At 42.2% G+C, this 26133-nt stretch overlaps 1 protein-coding gene across 1 annotated transcript; it reads left to right on the top strand.

The window, feature by feature from the left end:
* The first annotated feature begins 495 nt into the window (after nt 1–495).
* Nucleotides 496–26133, top strand: rtcb (RNA 2',3'-cyclic phosphate and 5'-OH ligase). Its single transcript, XM_070900438.1, has 12 exons — nt 496–659; nt 8488–8566; nt 13784–13851; nt 15747–15846; nt 16685–16841; nt 18755–18911; nt 19432–19591; nt 20388–20563; nt 21533–21721; nt 23655–23765; nt 24633–24752; nt 25696–26133. Exons 1-12 carry the CDS (start codon nt 567–569, stop codon nt 25801–25803), a joined length of 1518 nt encoding a protein of 505 aa, XP_070756539.1. The 5' UTR covers nt 496–566; the 3' UTR covers nt 25804–26133.

The following is a 26133-nucleotide window of genomic DNA, read 5'->3' as shown; positions in this document are numbered from 1 at the left end:
CCAATTTGCACACAGCAGCTCTCACAAACAGCAATGTAATAATGACCAGATAATCTGTTTTAAAAAATATATTGATTGAGCGATAAATATTGGTCAGGACACCAGGATAACGCCTCTGCTCTTCTTCTAAATAGCGCCAAGAGATCTTTTACGTCCACCTGAGAGAGCAGAGGGGGACTCAGTTTAACATCTCATCTGAAAGACGGCAACCCCGACAGTGCAGCACTCCCTCAGCACTGCACTGGAGTGTCAGCCTAGATTTTTGTGTTCGACTTGAACCTAAGTGAAACTTAAGCATCTTTCTTTCACAAAAAAGGCCATAGATGCTTAAATGGCTTTGTTTATAATCAGTCTTGGGCTTTGTGATCAGAAGAGTTTGTAATTTTTGCAGCGAGGCGTGTTCTTTGTTTAAGAAGAATCTGCTGCACTCCTGATTTCGTGTTTCGAAAAATAAAACCCTCAGGAGCGCGTTCGTGCGTCGCCGCCTGACCTGAGCTATAGCGGCAGCGGTAGCTGCTCGAGCTCGGGCGACGGTTGCTGTTGGCGGTGTGAGAGCAGCTTCAGCAATGAGTCGCAGCTACAACGACGAGCTCGCTTACCTGGATAAAATCCACAAGAACTGTTGGAGGATCAAGCATGGCTTCGTGCCCAACATGCAGGTAATCGGCGAACCTCGACAGGCAGCCCCGGCGTGGTGGCCGTGCCCATCCCCCCCTGCACCATCACCACCGGCCGGCTCCCGCTCCCGCTCCCTGTACCCGGGCCCTCGCCGGCAGTCATTTCCCTCGCTGCGGCTATCTCCCGGGCTGCTGTTGCCGCCATCCATTGCGCCCCACTGCTTTTGTGTACTTCGGTGGACGGAGCGCGGGGAAGCAGACAAGCCGACCAGCAGGCTCCAAGGAAGCTCTCCTGGTGCCTCATTCAAACAAAGTCCCCATCGCCAGTGCACTGCATCTCCGTGCCCTTGGACCAGGGAGGAGACAATTCATGCAGATATCACTCCTGATTGTGAACCAGTCACTGCTGTTGGAAGGTGCATACTTAGATTGGACTGTGCAGAAATTTATCAATTTGACTGATAAGGGAGTCAAGTGTTATGGGGAGCAGGTAGGGAAGTGGAGTTGAGGCCAAGATCAGATCAGCCATGATCTTATTGAATGGCGGAGCAGGCTCGAGGGGCCAAATGGCCTACTCCTATTTCTTGTGTTCTTATGTAATCTCTCTCAAAATTATTAATTGAGCTAGCCTCTACTGCATTTTGTGGCAGAGAGTTCCACATTTCTACCACCCTTTGCATGAAGTGTTTCATAACTTTTCTCCTGTATGGCCAGGCTCTGATTTTAAGCTTGTCCTAGGCTCCCGTACCATTGGAAAAAACATAGAAACATAGAAAATAGGTGCAGGAGTAGGCCATTCGGCCCTTCGAGCCTGCACCGCCATTCAATAAGATCATGGCTGATCATTCCTTCAGTACCCCTTTCCTGCTTTCTCTCCATACCCCCTGATCCCCTTAACCATAAGTCCTTTATCTAACTCCCTCTGGAATATATCCAATGAACTGGCATCAACAACTCTCTGTGGCAGGGAATTCCACAGGTTAACAACTCTGAGTGAAGAAGTTTCTCCTCATCTCAGTCCTAAATGGCCTACCCCTTATCCTAAGACTATGTCCCCTGGTTTTGGACATTCTTCCTGTATCTAACCTGTCCAGTCCTGTCAGAATCTTATATGTTTCTATGAGATCCATTCTCATCCTTCTAAACTCTAGTGAATAAAGGCCCAGTTGATCCAGTCTCTCATGACAGCCCAGCCATCCCTGGAATCAGTTTGGTGAACCTTTGCTGCACTCCCTCAATAGCAAGAATGTCTTTCCTAAGACTAGGAGACCACTCTTTTGGGGGAGTACAAATAAACAGTAGATCGAGTGCCCCCCGATCTGGGGGACACTCCAGACACATAACAGCCCTCTTTTTTTTGGTGATTTTTGTGTTTTTTTTGGGCACTAAAATCATAGTTTTTTTTCCCCAAGTGCCCCCTATAAAAGGGGAGGGGGACACTAAAACCCGGCAATTAAAACAAATTAAACTTTAAAACAAATAAAATCAAATTAAAATTTGGTTGCCGGGGGTAACAATACACTCCAGTCCCTCCGGCGCCCACCTCTCGCGGAAGGCCGCGAGCGTACCGGTGGACACCGCGTGCTCCATCTCTAGGGACACCCTGGCCCGGATGTAGGCGCGGAAGAGAGGCAGGCAGTCAGGCTGAACCACCGCCTGCTGCCTGGACCGGCTGATGGCACCCTTGGCCGTGCCCAGGAGCAGTCCTACGAGGAGGCCCTCGGACCTACCCGCTCCCCGCACAGGGTGCCCAAAAATCAGGAGTGTGGGACTGAAGTGCAACCAGAAATTGAGGAGCAGCCCCTTTAAATAATGGAACAGGGGCTGCAACCTCGCACACTCCATAAAAACGTGGAGCACGGACTCTTCCAGACCGCAGAAATTGCAGGCGGCCTGGGAGCCCGTGAACCGACTTAAAAATTTGTTGCACGGGACTGCTCCGTGACCACCCTCCAGGCCAAGTCCCTGATAAATAGTGGGAGGAGACTAGGAGACCAAAACTGAACACAATATTCCAGGTGAGGCCTCACTAAGGCCCTGTACAACTGCAGTAAGATCTCCCTGTTTCTATATTCAAATCCCCTAGCTATGAAGGCCAACATACCATTTGCCTACTTTACCGCCTGCTGTACCTGCGTGCCCACTTTCAGTGACTGATGAACCATGACACCCAGGTCTCGTTGCACCTCCCCTTTTCCTAGTCTGCCGCCATTCAGATAATATTCTGCCTTCGTGTTTTTGCCCCCAAAAATGGATAACCTCACATTTATCCACATTATACTGCATCTGCCATGCATTTACCCACTTATCTAACCTGTCCAAGTCACCCTGCAGCCTCTTGGCGTCCTCCTCACAGCTCACACCGCCACCCAGTTTAGTGTCATCTGCAAACGTGGAGATATTACACTCAATTCCTTCATCCAAATCGTTAATGTATATTGTAAAGAGCTGGGGTCCCAGCACTGAGCCCTGCGGCACCCCACTAGTCACTGCCTGCCATTCTGAAAAGGACCCGTTTATCCCGACTCACTGCTTCCTGTCTGCCAACCAGTTCCCTATCCACGTCAGTATATTACCCCCAATACTGTGTGCATTGATTTTGCACACCAATCTTTTGTGTGGGACCTTGTCAAAAGCCTTCTGAAAGTCCAAATACACCACATCCACTGGTTCTCCCTTGTCCACTCTGCTAGTTACATCCTCAAAAAATTCCAGAAGATTCGTCAAGCATGATTTCCCTTTCATAAATTCATGCTGACTTGGTCCGATCCTGTCACCGCTTTCCAAATGCGCTGCTATTTCATCCTTCATGATCGATTCCAACATTTTCCCCACTACTGATGTCAAGCTAACTGGTCTACAATTACCCGTTTTCTCTCTCCCTCCTTTTTAAAAAAGTGGTGTTACATTAGCTACCCTCCAGTCCATGGCAACTGATCCAGAGTCGATAAACTGTTGGAAAATGATCACCAATGCATCCACTATTTCTAGGGCCACTTCCTTGAGCACTCTGGGATGCAATTTCTCTCTATCCTATTAGTTCCTTTCAAAATCCTAACACCTCAATCAAATCACACCGTAAACGTCTATATTCCAAGAAATACAAGCCAAGTTTATGTAATTTCTCTTTATAATCTAATCCTTGGAGTCAGAGTAACATTTTGCTGAATTTGTGTTGCACTCCTTCCATGACCAATATTCCCTTTCTAAGGTGTGGTGCCGAGAACTGTACACAGTACTCCAGATGTGGTTTAGCCAGGGCTTTGTATAGCTGTAGCAGAACTTCCTCCCTGTTGTATTCCAGCCCTCCCGTTATAAAGGCTAATATTCCATTAGCCATTTTAATTATATTTTTGTACCTGGCTACTGCCTTTTAGTGATCTGTGCACATGGACCCCTTAAATCTTTGGACCTCCATTTAATGCTTTTCATCATTTAAATAATTCTCCATTTTTGCTCCAAAATGGATGACCTTGCATTTCCTTGCATTGAAATCCATCTGCCACAGTGTCACCCACTCATTTAATCTCAATGTTTTTTGTAATTTTATGCTCCTGTCTATAAGAATCTAAATGGGACAGAGGAGCAAAGGGATCTGGGAGTACAAAGACACAAATCACTAAAAGTAGCGATGCAAGGCCTTTTTTAAATTAAAAAAAAATAAACCAAGAACTAGGGTTTATTTCTAGAGGAATAGGATTGAAAAGTAAAGAAGTTATGCTAAACTTGTATCGAACCGTGGTTAGACCACTCTTGGGGTGATGTGTATAGTTCTGGCTGCCATATTATAAAAAGGATAGAGGCACTAGAGAGGGTACAAAAATGATTTACAAGGATGATACCAGAATTGCGAGATTATACCTTGCACCTATCAGGAAAGGATGAACAGAATGTGTCTCTTTTCTTAAAATTATGAAAGGTTTTGATAGAGTAGACAGAGTGTTTTTCCACTTGGGTGGATGGAGGGGAGGGGGGGGGGCGGCGGAAGCAAAACTAGAGGACATCAATTCAAGGTAGTCACCAATAAATCAAATAGGGAATTCAGAAGAAACGTCTTTACCCAGACAGTGGTGAGAATGCAGAGCTCTTTACCACAAGGAATAGTTGAGGCAAATAGTATAGATGCATTTAAGGGGAGGGGAGATAAGCATATGAGAGCAAAGGCAATAGAGGGTTATGCTGATAGTTAGATGAGGAAGGATGGGAGCAGGCTCGAGTGGAGCATAAATGCCAGCATGGATTAATTGGGCTGAATGGCCTGTTTCTGTGCTGTATATTCTATGTAATTCTGTGTCTACACTACTTACTATACCACAAATCTTTGTGCCATTGACAAACTTGGCTATATGGCTCTCTGTTGTGTTATCTAAGTCATTAATAAATATCATGAATAGTTGAGACCCCAGCACAGATCCTTGCGGGACACCATTAGTCACTTCCTTTCCATTCAAGTACACACCCATTATCATGTAAGAAGAATGTACATTTGGGGAGGTACAAAGGTACTGCATCACGAGTCTGAATATTTGGGCTGGCCTTTAATGAGAGGTTGAACTAGATGAGTTGAATTAAGAGTGATACCAATACAATTTTCAATGGTAAATCCTTTGCAACAACTGCTGCAATTAGTGAGATTATATCACACACTACCTCAATAACAACAACAACTTGTATTTATATAGCGCTTTAATGTCCCAAGGTGCTTCACAGGAGTATTATGAGATGAAAAAAATTGGACACAGAGCCGCATAAGTAGAAGTTAGCACAGGTGACCAAAAGCTTGGTCAAAGAGGTATGTTTTAAGGAACGTCTTGAAGGAGGAAAGAGAGGCGGAGGCGTTTAGGCAGGGAGGTCCAGAGATTGGAGCCTAGACAACAGAAGGCACGGCCATTATATTGAGTGATTATAATCAGGGATGCTGAAGAGGGAAGAATTAGAGGAGAGCAGACATGTTTGGGGGGGGGGGGGTGGGTGTTGTGTTGTGTTTCTGGAAGAGATTACAGAGATAGGGAGGGGCGAGCCCATGGAGAAATTTGAAAATAAGGATGAGAATTTTGAAATCGAGGTGTTGCTCGACCAGAAGCCATTGTAGGTCAGCGAGCACAGGGCTGATGGGTGAGCGGGACCTGGTGCAGCCGAGTTTTGGATCACCTCATATTTACGTAGGGTAGAATGTGGGAGGCCAGCCCAGGAGTGCATTGGAATAGTCAAGTCTAGAGGTAACAAAGGCATGGATGAACACAAGAACATAAGAAATAGGAGCAGGAGTAGGCCATTTTGCCCCTATAGCCTGTTCCGCCATTCAATAAGATCATGCTTGATCTGATCTTGGCCTCAACTCCACTTCCCTGCCTGTTCTCCATAATGCTCGACTCCCTTATCGTTCAAAAATTTGTCTATCTCCACCTTAAATATATTCAGTCACCCAGCCTCCTTATCTCTCTGGGGTAGAGAATTTCAAAGATTCATGACCCTCTGAGAGAATAAATTCCTCCTCATTTCCGTTTGAAACGAGTGACCCCTTATTCCGAAACAATGCCAACTAGTTCTAGATTCCCCCACGAGGGGAAACATCCTCTTTGCATCCACCCTGTCAAGACCCCTCAGAATCTTATATGTTTCAATAAGATCACCTCTCATTCTTCTAAACTCCAATGAGTATAAGCCCAACCTGTTCAACCTTTCTTCATAAGACAACCCCTTCATCTTGGGAATCAACCTAATAAACCTTCTCTGAACTGCCTCCCAATGCGAGTATATTCCTCCTTAAATCAGGAGACCAAAACCGTACACAGTACTCCAGGTGTGGTCTCAGTTCTTTTATACTCTATCCACTTGTAATAAAGGCCCAACATTACATTTGCCTTCCTAATTACTAGCTGTACCTGCATGCTAACTTTTTGTGTTTCATGTACAAGGACCCCAGATCACTCTGTGCTGCAGCATTTTGTAATCTCTCCCTATTTAAATAATTTGCTTTTTAATTTTTTCTACCAATGAGGGCTCCAGCAGCGGATGAGCTGAGGCAAGGATGGAGAAGGGCGATGTTATGCTACGGATATGTGGTCGAAAGCTAATTTCAGGGTGAAATATGACATCAAAGTTGCGAACAGTCTGGTTCAGTCTTGGGCATAATTTGGGGAGAGGGATGGAGTCCGTGGCTACGGAACGGAGTTTGTGGCAGGGGCTGAAAACAATGGCTTAGGTCTTCCCAATATTCAATTGGAGAAAATTTCTGCTCATCCAGAACTGGATGTCGGACAAGCAGTCTGAAAATTTAGAGACCATGGAGGGATCGAGAGAAGTGGTGGTGAGGTAGAGCCGGGTGTCATCAGCATACATGTGGAAACTGATGCTGTGTTTTTGGATGATGTCACCAAGGGGCAACATGATAAGAAATAGGAGGAGGCCAAGGATGGATCCTTGGGGAGACACCAGAGGTAATGATGCGGGGACGGGTTGTAGGTGATTCTCTGGATACGATTAGATAGATAAGAATGGAACCAGGCAAGTGCAGTCCCACCCAGCTGGATGACGGAGAGGCGTTGAAGGATAGAGTGGTCAGCCATGTTAAAGTCTGCAGACAAGGCAAGAAGGACGAGAACGGATAGTTTGCCTTTGTTACAGTCACAAAGGATGTCATTTGTGACTTTGATGAGAGTCGTTTTGGTACTGTGACAGGCACGGAAACAGGATTGGAGGGATTCAAACATGGAATTGCAGGAAAAATGGGCACGGATATGGGAGACGACAACACATTCAAGGACTTTGGAGAGGAAAGGGAGGTTGCAGATGGGCCGGTAGTTTGCAAGGACGGACGGGTTGAGTTGTTTTTTTGAGGAGAGGGGTGATGACGGCAGATTTGAGGGAGAGGGGGATGCTACCTGAGGAGAGAGAACCGTTAACGATGTCAGCTAACATGGAAAAGAAAGAAAGACTTGGATTGATATAACACCTTTCACGACCAGCGGATGTCTCAAAGTGCTTTACAGTTAATGAAGTACTTTTGGAGTCTAGTCACTGTTGTGGGAAACGCGGCAGCCAATTTGTGCAAAGTAAGCTCCCACAAACAGCAATGTGATAACCAGATAAACTGCTTTTGTTATGTTGATTGAGGGATAAATATTGTCCAGGACAATGGGGATAACTCCCCTGCTCTTCTTCGATGGGATCTTTTATGTCCACACGGAGAGAGTAGACGGGGCCTCGTTTTAACATCTCTTCTGAAAGATGGCACTTCCGATAGTGCAGCACTCGCTCAACACTGCACTGCCAGCCTAGATTTTTTTTAATGTGCTCAAGTCAGGAAAATATTAGAGATGAAATAGATTATAAGCAAGTGCAGGGGGGAGGGGAGGAAAGAATAAAAGGGAAAGTTTGTGATAGGATAGAAGGCAGGAGAGATTAAAAAACAAAAGGCGATGGTAGTGGGACAAGTAAAGAAACAAAAGTTGAGTCTAGAAGAGGTGTAAATGCTAATGGCAGAATCATTAATGAATGTCATGTGAGAAAAAAATAGGGGCAGAGGTTATGGTCTGAAATTGTTGAATTCGATGTTGAGTCCAGAAGGCTGTAAGTACCTGATTGAAAGATGAGTTGCTGTTCCTCGAGCTTGCGTTGAGCTTCGTTGGAACAGTGTAAGGCCAAGGACGGAGAGATCAGAGTGGAAGTGGAATGGTGAATTAAAGTGACAGGTGACCAGAAGCTCGGGGTCACGCTTATGGACTGAAGGGAGGTGCTCCGCAAAGCAGTCACCGTATCTGCGTTTGGTCTCCCCAATGTATAGGAGACCACATCATGAGCAGCGAATACTATAGTAATGTGTTGGATCTAATTTCTTAAAGACCGAACTGGTATTCCTGTATTCTAGGTGGAAGGAGTGTTTTATGTCAATGACACCTTGGAGAAATTGATGTTTGAGGAGCTGCGAAATTCATGCCGTGGAGGAGGTAAGAACAAATTATAAGATGTTTGTGATAAAGGAGTTGAGTACGGAGCCTGATTTTAAGTATGCACATGTGATCAAAGTAGCATTTGTGTTTATGGTATGGCCTGATGTAATTTGGTATTGGGAGTTACATCTGTACAGAAAGGAGAGGAGGTGCAGTCTTAGAACATAAACATAAGAACATAAGAATTAGGAACAGGAGTAGGCCATCTAGCCCCTTGAGCCTGCTCTGCCATTCAACAAGATCATGGCTGATCTGGCCGTGGACTCAGTTCCACTTACCCGCCCGCTCCCCGTAACCCTTAATTCCCTTATTGGTTAAAAATCTATCTATCTGTGATTTGAATACATTCAATGAGCTAGCCTCAACTGCTTCCTTGGGCAGAGAATTCCACAAATTCACAACCCTCTGGGAGAAGAAATTCCTTCTCAACTCGGTTTTAAATTGGCTCCCCCGTATTTTGAGGCTGTGCCCCCTAGTTCTAGTCTCCCCGACCAGTGGAAACAACCTCTCTGCCTCTATCTTGTCTATCCCTTTCATTATTTTAAATGTTTCTATAAGATCACCCCTCATTCTTCTGAACTCCAACGAGTAAAGACCAAGTCTACTCAATCTATCATCATAAGGTAACCCCCTCATCTCCGGAATCAGCCTAGTGAATTGTCTCTGTACCCCCTCCAAAGCTAGCATATCCTTCCTTAAGTAAGGTGACCAAAACTGCACGCAGTACTCCAGGTGCGGCCTCACCAATACCATGTACAGTTGCAGCAGGACCTCCCTGCTTTTGTACTCCATCCCTCACAATGAAGTCCAACATTCCATTCGCCTTCCTGATTACCTGCTGCACCTGCAAACTAACTTTTTGGGATTCATTCACAAGGACCCCCAGGTCCCTCTGCACCGCAGCATGTTGTAATTTCTCCCCATTCAAATAATATTCCCTTTTACTGTTTTTTTTTCCAAGGTGGATGACCTCACATTTTCCGATATTGTCTTCCATCTGCCAAACCTTAGCCCATTCGCTTAACCTATCTAAATCTCTTTGCAGCCTCTCTGTGTCCTCTATACAACCCGCTTTCCCACTAATCTTTGTGTCATCTGCAAATTTTGTTACACTACACTCCGTCCCCTCTTCCAGGTCATCTATGTATATTGTAAACAGTTGTGGTCCCAGCACCGATCCCTGTGGCACACTACTAACCACCGATTTCCAACCCGAAAAGGACCCATTTATCCCGACTCTCTGCTTTCTGTTAGCCAGCCAATTCTCGATCCATGCTAATACATTTTCTCTGACTCCGCGTACCTTTATCTTCTGCAGTAACCTTTTTGTGGCACCTTATCGACTGCCTTTTGGAAATCTAAATACACCACATCCATCGGTACACCTCTATCCACCATGCTCGTTGTATCCTCAAAAAATTCCAGTAAATTAGTTAAACATGATTTCCCCTTCATGAATCCATGTTGCGTCTGCTTGATTGCACTATTCCTATCTAGGTATTCCGCTATTTCTTCCTTAATGATAGTTTCAAGCATTTTCCCCACTACAGATGTTAAACTAACTGGCCTGTAGTTACTTGCCTTTTGCCTGCCCCCTTTTTTAAACAGAGGCGTTACATTAGCTGCTTTCCAATCCGCTGGTACCTCCCCAGAGTCCAGAGAATTTTGGTAGATTATAACGAATGCATCTGCTATAACTTCCGCCATCTCTTTTAATACCCTGGGATGCATTTCATCAGGACAAGGGGACTTGTCTACCTTGAGTCCCATTAGCCTGTCCAGCACTACCCCACTAGTGATAGTGATTGTCTCAAGGTCCTCCCTTCCCACATTCCCGTGACCAGCAATTTTTGGCATGGTTTTTGTGTCTTCCACTGTGAAGACCGAAGCAAAATAATTGTTTAAGATCTCAGCCATTTCCACATTTCCCATTATTAAATCCCCCTTCTCATCTTCTAAGGGACCAACATTTACTTTAGTCACTCTTTTCCGGTTTATATATCGGTAAAAGCTTTTACTATCTGTTTTTATGTTTTGCGCAAGTTTACTTTCATAATCTATCTTTCCCTTCTTTATTGCTTTCTTAGTCATTCTTTGCTGCTGTTTAAAATTTTCCCAATCTTCTAGTTTCCCGCTAACCTTGGCCATCTTATACGCATTATAGTCTTGTTTATGTTCACGGGAATAGTAACATAGTGGTTATGTTACTGGACTAGTAATCCAGAGGCCTGGACGAATGATCCAGAGACAAGAGTTCAAATCCCACCACGGCAGCTATGGGAATTTAAATTCAGTTAATTAAATAAATCTGGAATAAAAAGCTAGTATCAGTAATGGTGACCATGTAACTACGGGATTGTCATTTCAACCCCATCTGGTTCACGAATGCCCTTTTAAATCTGCTGTCCTTATCCAGTCTGGCCTATATGTGGTTGACTCTTAACTGTTCTCTGAAATGGCAAGCCGCTCAGTTGTCAAGAAGACGGTTCACCACCAATAAATGCTGGCTCTACCAGCGATGCCCACATCCAGTAAATTAATAAATAAAAAGCAGTGCAGGTCAGTGGTGGCTTTTTAAATCCATACACATTAGGAAGTTTTAAATGTGAGATCTTTGGTCAGTGGTGAAACAAAACTGGCAGAAGGAGTGGGATGTCGCTGGTACTCCCACCCCACCCTAGAAGGGCCTGGTTTAATGTAATTCAGTCATATCTATCTATCTAGATTCTAGGCACACCTTGTGTTTTCCTCTAATCTAAAGACTATGCAAACCATTGTGGAGCTGCATTTAACAAAGCAAATGGAATATTAAACAACATAGCCAAGAGTAGCGTACAAGTCGGTGGGAGTTTTGCTGTAAACTGTACGGTACTGTGGTCAGATCATATCTTGAATTCAGGTCACCAAGACATAAGGGTGACACATGGCCCCAGGAGGCAGTTGAGAGAAAAGCCAGAAAGCTGATCACTAGCATCAGGTGACTGAAAGATGATCTTGTCGAGGTATATAAGATAGTAAACAGTACAGAAAAGGTGTGTGTATGTGTATAATATAAAATATATGTAAACTAAACCGAGCAAGTATGACAAGGGGACATGGGTTCAAACGAGTCAGTGCAAATTTAAGACTATTGTGAGGAAGTTCTTGTTTACACAAAGACTGATCATGTGGAATTGGTTTGTGGAGGTGACAACCCTGAAATCATTTAAGAAATTTTAGAATCTTGCTGGAAGGGTGAGCTCACTCATCGTTATCTTATAATGTTCTGGTTAAGTTATGCATGTAGTAGCTTGATCTTTTCCAACCCCTTCTCTCCCCCCTGCAAAAAAACCCATACAATATCAGATTAAATTGGCCAGTGCTGAAATTGGATTGGTTAAATTGGATTATAAAGCTTTTCTTTGGTGGCTACCGTTGCATGCAATTGGTCTTTTGTTGGTATCTTTATTTCCCATCTCTTTAAGTCTCCCTATGATGCACATCATTCCTGCAGTTGAGGTGCAGGGCAGGCAGATTTGATCCAGTTACTAGAAAGTGTAGGTGTATCTACTTTTTCACCATGTGGAAGTACTTGGCCTTTGTTTCCTGGCAGCACATGATAGCTTGGCTGCGATTGAGATCTTTTAGGAAAATTGAGAGCTTGAACCCATTCTTGTGTCTTACTGTTCACCTGAACCACTGTGTTGCCTTTTATATTACCTGTTTTTGACTGTTCTAATGGAGCTAATGATGTGAGAGGGTAACTGGAAAAATCTGATCACAGACTAAGCATGTCAGAAGTTAATTTAGAAGAATAACTTGTAAACACTTGATTAATTTGCGGAACAGCCATCTATAGTGAATACTCGTTCGAGTTGAAATGTTCAAGAAAGAAATGGACAACAGGGGATAGGAGGACAGATATGAACATACAAAAAAGGTTTAAAGACCAGTTGGTCCATTAGGCCATCCCCATCCAATATCAAGCCCTCTTCTCCCCTTGCAGCCACACAATATCTGGGAAAGGCAAAAAAAAAGGAAAAAACCGTCTGCCAATGTAGAGGGGGGGAAAAACTGGGAAGTTCCTCTGGCCCCTGTAGGCAATCAAGCAAGTTCCAGATCATGGTGACTGATACCACTACCTCGTCAACTCACCTATCTTCTATAACTGAAGATGTCTTTCACTCATAGAAACGTGCCCAGCTTTCTTTTGAATGCTTGCAGCAAATCCACACTCACTGTGTATGCCAGCAACTTGTTCCAGAGGTTGACAAATTTCTGTGAAAAGAACTTCCAGACTTTCTGCTTCTGTAACTATTACTGATGCCCCCTAGTTCTCCTTTGCTTATCTAAATTGAGTAACCTATCCACCTGGACAGAATCTATTCTCTTATTAGTATGAATGACCGCAATTATAATCCCTCGAAGTTTATGTATTTTCCAGTCAAATGTCCCAAATCTAAGCTTTTCCTGATGACTAAGTGAGTGGCCCTCCTCTGGACTTTTTCAGGGTTTTAATATTTCTCGTCCTGCAAGGTGACCAAAATGTGCACAGTATTCTAGATGCAGCTCGGCCAGTGTCTTTGTATATAGTTGTAGATCGTACTTAACCTTACATTTAATGACCTAGCTGTGCATTCTAAACTAGATTCATCTTCGTAATAGCGTTGCGACGCTGGTTGTGGACCTTCAATGACTTGTGATCTATAACTCCCCCCACCCCCCGGTCCTTTATATGCTCAGCTGCCTCACCTGCACAACTGTGAATTATGTATATGTGCTTGGAGTTGCCCTACCCAAATTCATCACGCTGCATTTATTTATATTCTATTATATTTATCTTAGACATTTAGATACTGACCCATTCCCCTGTGATTTGTCTGCATGATTTCTCTCATCTCGGATATTTGCATTCGCACCTAGCTTGGTATCGTCAGCCCATTTGTGGATTGTTCCCTAGATGTAGGAGGGAAATTAAATGGTTCAATCTTGAACCAATATGTTAATGATTCATATGGCTGTATAGTCTTTTCTGTTCTTTTCACATTTTGTGACGGCGATTGCAGATTTGGTAAGGTTTGGGTCCGCACAGAAAGGGATGGTCTAGAGCATTAAGTGTTGTGTGTATTGATGGACTATCCCTGTGCTTGTGGGTATAGATGACTTTCCTCCATCACTTAGATCGCATCTTACTGCTTGCAATTATAGAAAAGGTTAATCCTTGTCTTGTTCTAGGTGTGGGTGGCTTCCTGCCAGCCATGAAGCAGATTGGAAATGTGGCAGCATTGCCTGGGATTATTCATGTGAGTTAGTGATCACTTAACTAAGATTTGCTGCTCTGTGAAACTTGCTTTTTAAAAATTATCTGAATGTAGTATTGTATAAGAAAATGAAATCTGACATCCTTGTCGTTTATTACATAAATAATGGTCTGAAGTATGTAAACCATTGAGAAGAAGTACAGATAACATTGTAATGAGATCAAAGTTTGAGTAATGTAACAACCCCTGAACCAAATAGAACAACCTTTTTAAAACTGGGGTTTATAAAGATGCATTGAGTTTGTGGGCTGTTCTGTTCTCCAGTTGCTATTGCAGCAGCAGGCACTGAATGCTGGGCTTCTGTGAATTACACAACATGGTACTGGCATTCCCATTATACATTATAATGACAGAATTAAAGGGGATTTAATTTCTGGAGTAGATTTTTGGCTTTGCTGTGCTTTGGAGTGGTTTAAATAAGGGTGCCTGCCCAATAGATCATTATATCCCAGCATGGCACTGAGTTAGAATTTTGTGCTCAGGAAAGCCGTCCTCTTCACACAGCTTGCAGATGGTTTGGGTGATAATTGAGATTCCCGGGAGCAAGCCAGTTGATACCCTATGGCCATCAAAACATGAAATGTGGCTGTAAATAAAATAAAATGTTTTTTATGATAATTCTGGAAGATAAAACCAGGATTAAAATAAATAACAAGATTTTTTTAAGGTTCCTTTTAATATTGCCGGTTGCAAGCTGGTAATATGAATGGTGCTGATTGAATAATACTTTGAAGCATTGTGGCTTCCTGACCCGTGAAGCATGTTACATTAAAGTTGTCCCCTGGCCTGAAATTTGACAATTCTATTGGATATGTGCAACTACAGAATGTCTGTATAATGAAGATGCTTTAAAACAAGCTCACCTGTTGAAACTTAAAATAAACTCTTCAAGGTGAAATGCTTGGAAATATATGTTGTATGGAGATAGAAGAGCACACTTTTAAAACCTTAAGGGCTAGACTTTCCCGAGAGCCCCTTAATGTCCAATTGCCCGCCCAGAAAAACCATTAACGTTTGGTAAGTAATGCTGGTGAAAATTTCCACTTTTAAGTTAAAACTAATCGCCCGGCGAGAAAATGGGACTTGCACCATTATTCTCAGTGGTTAAGGTTAAGTAAAACGGACATTTTAAAAAAAAATTTAGGCTGTGGTTGGACCTAGGGAGGGTGGAAAACTTTAAAAAAGAAAATTCACTAAAAAAAAGTTTAAAAATATTCCCAAGACACTTAATCGGCGCTATAAAATTCAAACAAACCTGTAACTTACCTTTCTTTGCAGAGTACTCACCTACCGCCCTGTTTAAGCAGCTTTTACAGGGTAGTTCCCTCGGCGATCTGGACGGGCTTCCGTTGAGACAAAACTTACGCCATGGCGATTTTCCTGACGGTGCACATCGGAGGTTTGGTCCCGGCGGGCGTTTTCCGATTTGGGCGATTAACATTGAAAAACAAAATGGGAAATTTTCACTGGGCGGAAAAACAGCTGGGGCCGCACTGTCACTCGGCCCGCTGGGGCAGCGTTAACATTCAGCCTGCTGACCCTTCGCGGCCTGCCAGGGGCCCGCTGACACTTCCTTCGTGGCCCGCCGACACTTCGGTCCTGCCCGGGCTGCCGACGTCCCTCCTCTCTTTTCCCCCCCACCCTCCCCGACCTCGGGCTGCTGACCTCCCCTCGTTCGACAAAGTCCCTTATTCGGCACAGGCCAGGTCCCGAGGGTGCTGGATAAGGGAGGTTCAACCTGTAGCGAGTTCTTAACCACATTGGTTAACATTTTTCAGGACTAGCAGATTGTTTTGTGTGTGTACATTCTAGTGTGAATGTATTAGACTTCATTTCTGGTTATTGAAACATTGTTTTTATTAAATCTCTTTTTAAAGAGATCCATTGGGCTTCCTGATGTCCATTCAGGCTATGGATTTGCAATTGGAAACATGGCTGCCTTTGATATGAATGATCCCCAGGCCGTGGTATCTCCAGGTAATTTTTCTTTTCAGTGGCTGAGTTGGGCTGGTGTAGACATTTAGTTGTAGAGCACTTGACCAGTTGAAGATCTGGAGCATTTTCTTAGTGATCTGTATACATTAGATTAGAAAAGCACAAAAATATAACCATCCTTATTTTATTATCTTAAAACATTTTTCTTTTCAAGAATGGTGTGATTGTGGCAGTGCCAGAGCATTGAACGAGGATAGGAATGTCCAAATGCAGCCCAAGAGCTCCTTTGATCGGGCCCACAAAGCTCCTGTTGCTTGCATGTGCAAAGCAAACTTCAGAAGCCTTGGACTCTAGCTCTTTACAGCTCCCAGGACATGAAGAATTTCCCCCCCGACTGAAGAATTTTGACCAATCAGGCAGCTCCTCTAAAGGAATTTTAAGAGCTCAAGCTTTCAAGTTTCTTGGCTTTGGTAATGGGGAGGATGATGGGGGCTTAGCATGTTTTGTGCATGGAGGTGTCTTGCTATTTATGGATTTGGGTGTCTTTTTTTGTGGATAAGGATCTTTTCTTTATGGGGACTCTGGTTACTGGTCATATGTGGCTCACTTACTGCTTTTGATGTGTGTATTCGGCTCCCAGCTCCAGACATTTGGACATTTCTGCACTAGGAAAGCTAAGCTGGAATTTCAGTTTATGCTGATGTTCATATTCTGTCACATCCATTTTGACACGGGGTGTCCTGTATTTGTGAAGGATCCTGTGGGGGTTGAGCAATGCACCTTTCTTTTCAGATGCCTGCATTTTTTTTGGGGGGAGTGGAGATAAGAAAATAAAATGTAATAAGAGTGATATTTATGAAAGTATGTTTTTCTTTTGCAGGTGGTGTAGGTTTTGATATCAACTGTGGGGTGCGTTTGCTACGTACCAACCTCGATGAAGGCGATGTACAGCCAGTGAAGGAACAGCTGGCCCAGGCCATGTTTGATCACATTCCTGTAGGAGTCGGATCCAAGGGAGTCATCCCTATGGGTGCCAAGTAAGAATGCTGCATAAGGACTTAGAAGAGACTAATATAAAGAATATATTTTTGAGGGGGAGAACAGGAGAGAGTTGGTTTTGTTGCAAATTGGATGGTTTGGCATTTATCACCATGTTAATGCAATTTTTTTTGAATGGATAGGGGATGTGTGGTGTTGATGTCAATATATTTATTCTTATTTAGAAAGCTGTATGTTGAAGGAAAGAGTTGAGAAATTGTGCTCTCTGTCTAAAGCAGCATTTCTTTAGATGAACGGTAATTTTTAGTTTGGCAGAGTGCAGTGACAAATTAGTTCTAATTCTCAGAAGTGACGATTAGTGTTTTTTTTAAACCCTTTTACTTTAGACATATTTTTGGCTTCCACACTTCAGCCTACTCGCGTAGATGAGTCCTCTCTATCTCCTCAAGAGTGTTTTCATTTTCCAGATTTTATATATATAAATAAATGTGAAATATCTTTGCACGCCAAATAATAAACAGTGATTTTTTTTTCGATTGTCTTAGCTACTGGATCTATCTAGTGCTTCCACAGGGTCTTCCTATCTTCAAAAGTGGTTGAATAACACACCAGGCTTTATTAGGCTTTAAATTAGCAAAACGTTTATGAAACTGTAAATGAATAAACGAGCAATAGCAGAAAAGTAATGGGAGGTGTGTGGGGGGCCTGACCCATCCACCTCCATGGCACGAACCTGGTATTGCAGTACTTCCAGGAACGGTGCTTGGGCTCTAGGCCTTTTGGCTAAGAGCATTGGCGCAGGGTGATCCTTGATGTGTGCAAGGTGACCTCTGGCGTTTGTGATCTGACAAAGAATTGGAAAGATTGGCAACGAATTAAAAAAAAAAAATAGCAGAAAAGTAATTTATAGTTCAACTTTACCAGCTGCTCATGTATAGTGGAAAATAAATAGTTTGCAATGCTTGTGCTAAACTATCCATTGTAATTACGTTTCAATATAGTTGTCTTAGTAATCCTTTTGCACTGATTATTGAAGTTGTCTGGCTTATCTTTTGGAGTTTGCAGCCAGATAACCTTTTTTCAAAGACACCAGATCAAACCCAATGATTTGAAAAGCTCAAACTAATAAATACTGCCTGAAAACAGCAACTGAAGTCAAACGGTTATTTAATTAACCAAATGGTAAATTCAGAAAGTTGTTAATCTATCTGAACAAATCATACAGCATATTAGTATTTGAATTGCATGGCTTGGCTCTTCCCTCAAGCAAACCGCCTAGAGACTGAACAGACTGATTGCCGCAACATTATATTGAACTAAACTGGGACATGCTTTCTGTGAGTCTAGTTGTTTTAAAATTCCTTGTGTACCATGATAATTAAAGACGGCAGTTGCTGTATTGTATCTTTGACAAAAATGAAGCTCATTTATCCGAGTGATTAAACTTAAAGAAAATATCCAAGCAATTATTTACTCTTATTAATGAAATTACTGTTGTATAAATGAAGCATTGGTGGAATATGAGCTGGCACTTTGCAGGGAGCAGAAAGTTTAGAGTACCTTTTGTTCAAAGTACTTTTAAAATGTCTTTTAAAAATTATTTTATATTTTTACCTTATTGTAAAAGTCAAATTTTATAACCTGATTTTTCAACTTCTCTCCACCAGAGCTGTTCCTAATTACTATTGCAGCCTTTGTTTTCATAATAGACCTGCTGGCTTGTTGGTCCTTCTAATCCTTTCAGTATAATTGCCTCTGAAGGACAGCTTTGAATTAATTATTTTGTTAACATCATTGGGGGTGCTTACTGTGATAGTAAAAAATGCTATTTATAATTGACCTTTGCTATGCTTGTACCAATCCTCCAAATGACTTAAGACTGTTGCATTTTAGAATCTTTCTTTAGTTGACCCTTGTGCTACCCTCTTGCTGACTTGACATTTACTTACAGAGATTTAGAAGAGGCTTTGGAGATGGGAGTAGATTGGTCCCTGAGGGAAGGCTATGCCTGGGCTGAGGATAAGGAGCACTGTGAAGAATATGGCAGAATGCTGCAAGCTGATCCTTCCAAGGTCTCTGCAAAGGCCAAAAAGAGAGGATTGCCTCAGGTAATTTTGTGTACCGTTTCTCTTTTTCTTGTACCATGCATCTTCCCTGACTGAAAGTGGCTATGAGATCTGCTCTAGCTGTGCTGTAGAGGTGCCCAAGAACAGTCTGCAGTAACTGGTGCATCATCTCCATGTCCGTTTTATCTGAGATTAACTTGCTGTGTGGCGATTCACAGGTGTCAACTCTACTGTGTGTATTTACTGAATGGGTATTATTGCTCTTTGTGGTTCTTATTGCAAATCCTGTTGTGATCTCTCATTACTTTACATGGACAATGATCCAGGAAAGTTGGGCATCTCATGTTTCCTACATCAATTGTAAGGAATAGTGATGCACAAACATATTTCTTGTTTTGCTTTTTTGATGTGCGGTGGGGTATAATTCTCAGTTTGGGAAAGTTAACTTTTGAAATTACTTTTTTAAAAAGTTGAACCTTTTGTTTAAAATGTGAGTGCTTAGTAAGAGTTTGGAACTGAATTGATACCAGTAGTTGCATTCTAATCTATGCATTTTTTTAAGCTGGGGACTTTGGGTGCTGGAAACCATTATGCTGAGATTCAGGTGGTGGATGAAATCTACAATGATTATGCAGCACGTAAAATGGGAATCGACCATAAGGGCCAGGTGTGTGTCATGATTCACAGTGGGAGCAGAGGTTTTGGACACCAGGTTGCAACAGGTGAGATATTTTCCCTTTTCCACTTAGTCTAGACTAAGTGTGATATAACACATCTCTTGTGTTCACTGCAAGGCCTCACTCCACACAATGGTACATTTGTGTCAGAATATCTTAATTTTTTAATTGTAGCACTTTCCTCTTTGCAGATTTTGAAAGTGCCAAACCCCATGATGTATTATTATGCAGTGATTATTGTCTCTCTTCCCTTGTGACTCCTATACAACAAGATTTTGACTAAAAGTTAAGGAATACTCTAGGATAAGGCACAACAATGACTTTATCCTCAAGTGTTCTCAATTCTAAATTTTTTCTATTTTTTTCCTCTTTTTAAAAAAAATTGATCTAAATTATTTTACCTGATGATGGCACGTCGTTTTTTGAGTGAACATTTCAATAGGCAGGAAAAATAAAACTTGAGATTTCAGCACTTAATATATTTCCCCTCACAGCACACACTGATTAGTAGTGACACAGCATGTCTCAACTGTTACGGTAACATAACATGAAGTGACTTTTGAAGTCATTTTAATGGAATTAAAATAGCAAAATATCAATGCAATGAGAACTTCAATATAGCAATTAGTTATTACTAACTTCCCTTTTTACTACTGCAAATGTGTGTTTGCATCCTAGAAGTGCAAATTATTTTTATAAATATGTGACCAATTCATGCATGTTTTAAGATAAGTCTCCTTGGTTAGACTGAACAAATGTAGCTTTTACTTTATTGCAGTGGTTTAGAATACATCCACTATACCTCTTGCTAGCTGATGCAGAGCATTGCCATGTTTTCCAGATGCCCTAGTGGCTATGGAGAAAGCCATGAAGAGAGATAATATTATTGTCAATGACAGGCAGCTGGCATGTGCCAGGATCAATTCTCAAGAAGGTCAGGACTATCTCAAAGGCATGGCAGCAGCTGGAAACTATGCCTGGGTGAATCGCTCCTCTATGACCTTCCTCACGCGACAGGTAGGGATTGTGTTGAATTGTTCCATGCATGCAGCTAATGTGTAAAACTTTATTGCTAACTTGATTTGATTAGATTCCAAAATGCTGGTTTGTTTTTGCTTTGCTGTAAGTACATACTTGACAGTATTTTAAAAATGCACTGCTAGAGACACCAATGGGTTGGTGTGTCCACACACCTCTTAGATTAGTAGAGTATGGGTTTGTCCCAGTGATTTCCTGACCAGGAGCACCCTATCTTATTCAGGCCATTATGGGGAGGTGCACAATGGAGGCAACTTGCCTTATGTCTGGTTCTTACAAGCAGCTGCAGATGAAATAATCTCCACTGTCTACCCGAGTTTGCACCCTGCACAAGTGGGATTTATTGTTGTTGGGTTCATCTTTTCAAAGGGAAGGCTAACACATTTAGAACGGAAAATTAGGAAATTGTCTATTTTTAAAAACCTAGTTATCACACTAGAGAATTACATTCCGTGAGGATTTAAAGATATGATCTTGTGATAAGGTGGAATTTGCACATCTAGCTGGCATTGTACTGTTTTTTTTCTTCGTTCTTTCTTTCCTGTTTCTCATCGTGTTCAAGTTTTTTTTCTCCCATTTTCTTTCTCTCTTCCCATTTCTTTCTCCTCTATCTGTCACTCTTCCATCTCTTTCCTGCTTTTCAACATTTGTTCTCTCTCATGCTCTCTCTTCCCTCCCTATATTGTGCATTATCTCTTTAAATCTCATGGTCACTCTTTTCTTTCTAATTTGTGTGCATTCTCTCCCATAGCTCATGAGCTTGTTTTCTCTCTTACCCATATTTCATGTGCTTCCATTTATTTTTTTATGCCTCTCCCTTATCTCATCATTCCTTGCTTTCTCATTCTTTTTTCTCTCTATGTATTAATTCTCTCTCTACCTCCCATTTTCTCCTTTGTTATGTATTCATTCTCTCTTTCTCTCTTCCTCGCACTCTCTCTATTTTAGGCATTTGCCAAAGTCTTCAACACTACACCAGATGATCTGGATATGCATGTGATTTATGATGTGTCTCACAACATAGCCAAAGTGGAGGAGCATGTGGTGGATGGGAAACAGAAAACATTGCTGATTCATAGGAAGGGTTCTACCAGGGCCTTCCCGCCACACCACCCTCTTATACCAGTCGATTATCAGGTATGGAAACTACTGAGATGGAACATATGGGTAAGTGCTGGGAGCAGAGCGGTGGGCTATATAGTATGGCGGACAAAAGCATGTACTTGGTAAGGCCCATATGGAAGAAGGTACCCATGACCAATTGGAGCTCCGATTTAGCGGCCGTATGATTTCCCACATGCCAAAATGGTGACGAACAGATGATGCACTCAATTTATTTTTTTAAAAGATTATAGGGATTACCATTCAGCAGGTAATCTGGTGAAGGATTTTCATGCAATTACAACAGACACATTGGCTGAGATTTTCCTTACCTCGATGGGCGATGTCAGTGGTGGGTCACGGCCCTGCTGCTGGCTCCATCCCGCTCTGGGAAATGAATTTGCATTGATGGGGCTTGTTAAGCCCACCCAGCGTGTTTCTCGGCCCAATTAGAGGAAGCAGGTCTGGTGATGTCATTCATGATGCGTCATCAGCTGGTTTCCTTAAATTTTCTTTTGACATTTGTGCTGTTGGTGTTCTACAGCATTGAAATGCAGCAAACGCTGACCATCACTGCAGAGGAGCAAGGCTGCACCCAGGTTCTCATGACTCCCTCCATATGTTTATGGAGGGAGTCAGATCACGCAGGGAGGTTCTCTTCCCTTCCCATGGGCGGAAGAGACCTCCCCTGGAGATTGCAACACAATATCAGGGATGTGCTCAGGAGGATCTGGGTGCAGTGGCGCCAACCTTTCAATGATCTCATTAGATCACGCAACATTAATGCAAAGCCACACTCAACCTCATCCTGCTGTGCCTTTCATCACATCCCCATCACTCTGTCTTCCCTACCCTACTCCTGCACATCCTTACACCATCTTACCTTGCACCTCCACCCATCCCTCTCTATCTATGTTATCACATTCCCATACCACTAGCCGCCCCTCACGCTCACCCTCATCCTAATGGAATCATACCAACTAACAATACACAAGGGTAGCCACTTGGTGTTTTATTCTAATGCTCATGTAAAGTTTCTGTTAATGTGCTGTCAAACATTGAAAACTTTATTTTCAACACTTTGCATTCTTTGACAGATTTGTGTGCACCTTTGGACGTGGCTTTGTGAGTTGCAGTGAATGTTGAGACAAAACGGTACGCCTCGGAATGGTGGTGAATGTGAAAGGAATGGCTTGGGCATTGTAGGCATTATGATACTGGTGTGGGGTGGTGCCAACCTGGCGCATCATGTGGCAGCTAGGATGTGTAGTGTCAAGTGAAGTAAATCTGGAAATGGTGAGTCCATCCCTGACCTCCAGGGCATTAATGTGCTCAGGTACTGATACCCTCTGTCCTATGCAACATCAGGTGATTGCGGAGAAGATTTATGTTATTGTTGGTATTGCTGGTGTTGCGGCTGCTAATGGTTGGATTCTGAGGACCAAGGTGAGACAGTATAAAGGGCACCTATGTTGATGGAATGGATCACGGAAGCATTCTATCAATAGTGAGAAAGTTCTTCCAATGAGTTGAGAGTTGAAAGCCTGCAGAATCTGTGCTGGAAATGAACTGAGAAACAGCTTGTGGCTGAGGAAAGTGATCTGTCAGGTGGAAGCTTATACTGTTTATTTGAAGCTGTTCAGTAATCCAATCAAGCAATGACCTTTCAACTCCCGCCTTAGGTTCACAGACGTGGTCCCCGAACAGCGTGGACCCCAGGGGCGAGCAGTTAAAGTTAAACAGTAAGGTTAAAAGCATTATTAAGGGTCTCAACAACCCAGTAATTGATTTAATTGGGTTGCCTGCCTCTGCGGGTTCGGTTGAATCGGAGATCACATGCGCCTGTGGGAAAGACCCGCTGTCAAAATAAAAATCAAATTTCCCACCCGACCCACCGCTGATCCCCTGGAAAATTCCAGCCATTGTGTATGTTCTCCTGCTGATTTATTTTTGTTTTTAATGCCTTTAGTTGACTGGACAGCCTGTTTTGATTGGTGGAACAATGGGAACGTGTAGCTATGTCCTTACTGGCACTGAACAAGGCATGACAGAAACGTTTGGAACCACCTGCCATGGAGCGGTAAGGAATTATGAAGCATGTAGCTGGAAATGTTACATTTCCAAGGATTCCCCTTCCTAGAATTACATGAATTAGTGTAGACCATCACAGTCCAATAAATGTCTGACATTGCCTGATTGTCTTGTTCTTATTCTAAGTTATGTTGATAGATTTGCCTGAATGTTTAGTTTTAATATTTTTCAGGCATAGTCCGTTGCGTACACTTTATACATAGACTGTACAACCTCGATTATCCAAGCTGTCCTGATCCTGTCTTTTTCTCTTCTCGGGCCTCCATTGTTCTTCTGGTGGTAAGATTAGCTAATACGGGAACAATTGATCTACAGCTTTTTCGCTGACTCAAAGCTTCCAACTCCCGATATACCCACCCTGAACCTCTTAAAAGTACCATACCATGGTCCCCAGCTAAGGAGATGAGCACTAAAAGCAGCATATGCTTACCTCTAGTTATCCTGTTGGCAGTCTCTGTATTGCTGATCTGAGTGGAGCTGCAGACTTGGAAATCAGTAGATCTTGCCTGTTGAAATGGCATATTGAACGTAACACGAGCTAGTACAGTAACATTTCACCACCTTATACTAATGTGTTGGACAACCTTTGTATTAGAATTTGCGTGTCATTCCTAAGCATTCAAAGGATTGGACAAGTCCAGTGCATAATGTATCAATCTGTTACAGTAGCAGTCTCATTAGCAAATTCTTATTTAAAGCACTTTTTTTTCCAAGGGTGTAAAAGTGGGACATGGAAAAGAGCCCTGTTTAACTCTATTGGCTTAATGGTATTAGAACTGTCTCTTGCAACCTTTTAACATGATTAAACTTTGTCTATGTAAAGAGTTGGAATATAATTTTAGAATTTTCTTTCAAGGGGCGAGCTTTGTCACGTGCAAAATCCCGACGTAACCTCGATTTCCAGGATGTGTTGGACAAACTAGCAGATAAGGGGATTGCTATTCGTGTTGCTTCACCCAAACTAGTAATGGAAGAAGTAAGAGCTGCACTTTATTTTTGTCTTTGTTTTGGATTACTGTTTAAGTTGATTAAATGTTGTGGGAGCAGGTTATTTGCTTGACCTTTATCCTATGCATGTTTGGTAACATTGGCGAGAAAAATGCAGAGATGTGTATATTTTAATTAGATTTCTGAATATAGAATATCCTGATGTGGTAGATATTAATGTACAACTTGCAGTCAGCTAAAACTTGATTTATAAACCAGCTGAGATCAGCTAACTCACTAAAGGTGTGAAGAACTGTATATATTTTTCCTCCGATATTATGCATATTTTCAAGTCAAGATTTCAGCTGGAGATTTTCTCAAAGGCCACTATACTTGAGAACTCTGGGGTGACTGGCTCCTCCCTTCTGGGGAAATATCTGCTTCCAGGCATCTGACAGTAATTAGGAACTCACCACTGTTGTAAATCTGCATTCTATTACTCTGACAGAATGAGAATGTGTTAGAGCTTTAATGCACTGTGTTTCTTTAAAAGTCACCCATTATAGTAAACAATTTGTTGATAATCATCCTATTGTATTAATGATTCCGATTTGACTGCTTGGCAAGACTACACTGTCAGCTCCCTCCCTTTCTATAGGGCTATAGCAAAGATGGCTATTGTTGACTGATCTGTGTAATGGGGTAAGATAAATGTTATTTAGAAATTAGTTTGTTCATGTTTATTTTTTTGTGTGCTTGAAATGAATACCCTCACTGACAATTAAAATGTTCTGTGTCTGTATGTTTTGTTTCTTGAACCATTGTTGGGATTATGAGATCGTCTACTTCTGTTCACAACGTAATCTATTATCATACAAGGTCTTCCAAAAGAATTAGGACCCAGATTCAGACTCCTATTCAAGTTGTATTACAAAAAGTGATACTAATGTAAAACCTGTCAACTGATAAGAGTACTTTTTTTTCCCTTCTAGGCTCCTGAATCCTACAAGAATGTAAACGATGTTGTGAATACTTGCCATGATGCAGGGATCAGCAAAAAAGCCATTAAACTGCGACCTATTGCAGTTATAAAAGGCTGATGGAGGCTCCTTGATGCTGATGGGCTAAATTAGGAGAAATCCTTTGGATGAACTGATTACCTTCTATTAAAATTCATGTACCTTTTTAGTAAAAAGTATCGACTTTCGGGTTTACTCTGCCACACAACAAATAATGAACACAAAAACTGAAATTCCATCAGAAATTACTAAATTTGTTTATTGCAATGAATTGTGGTACTTTACTGTTCATCTCTCCATACAGCTAACTTTGCAGAAAGTTTTACATTGTTATTTTGATTAAACAGGAATTGTGATTTGAGAAATCACAATGGAACGCATAGATGTACAATAAAATAGTGGAGAGTCAAA

The sequence above is a fragment of the Pristiophorus japonicus genome, chromosome 15, assembly GCF_044704955.1.
Source record: "Pristiophorus japonicus isolate sPriJap1 chromosome 15, sPriJap1.hap1, whole genome shotgun sequence".
Lineage (NCBI taxonomy): Eukaryota > Metazoa > Chordata > Chondrichthyes > Pristiophoridae > Pristiophorus > Pristiophorus japonicus.
The sequence above is the reverse complement of the archived record's forward strand: the minus strand, read 5'-3'. Positions and strand labels throughout refer to the sequence as shown.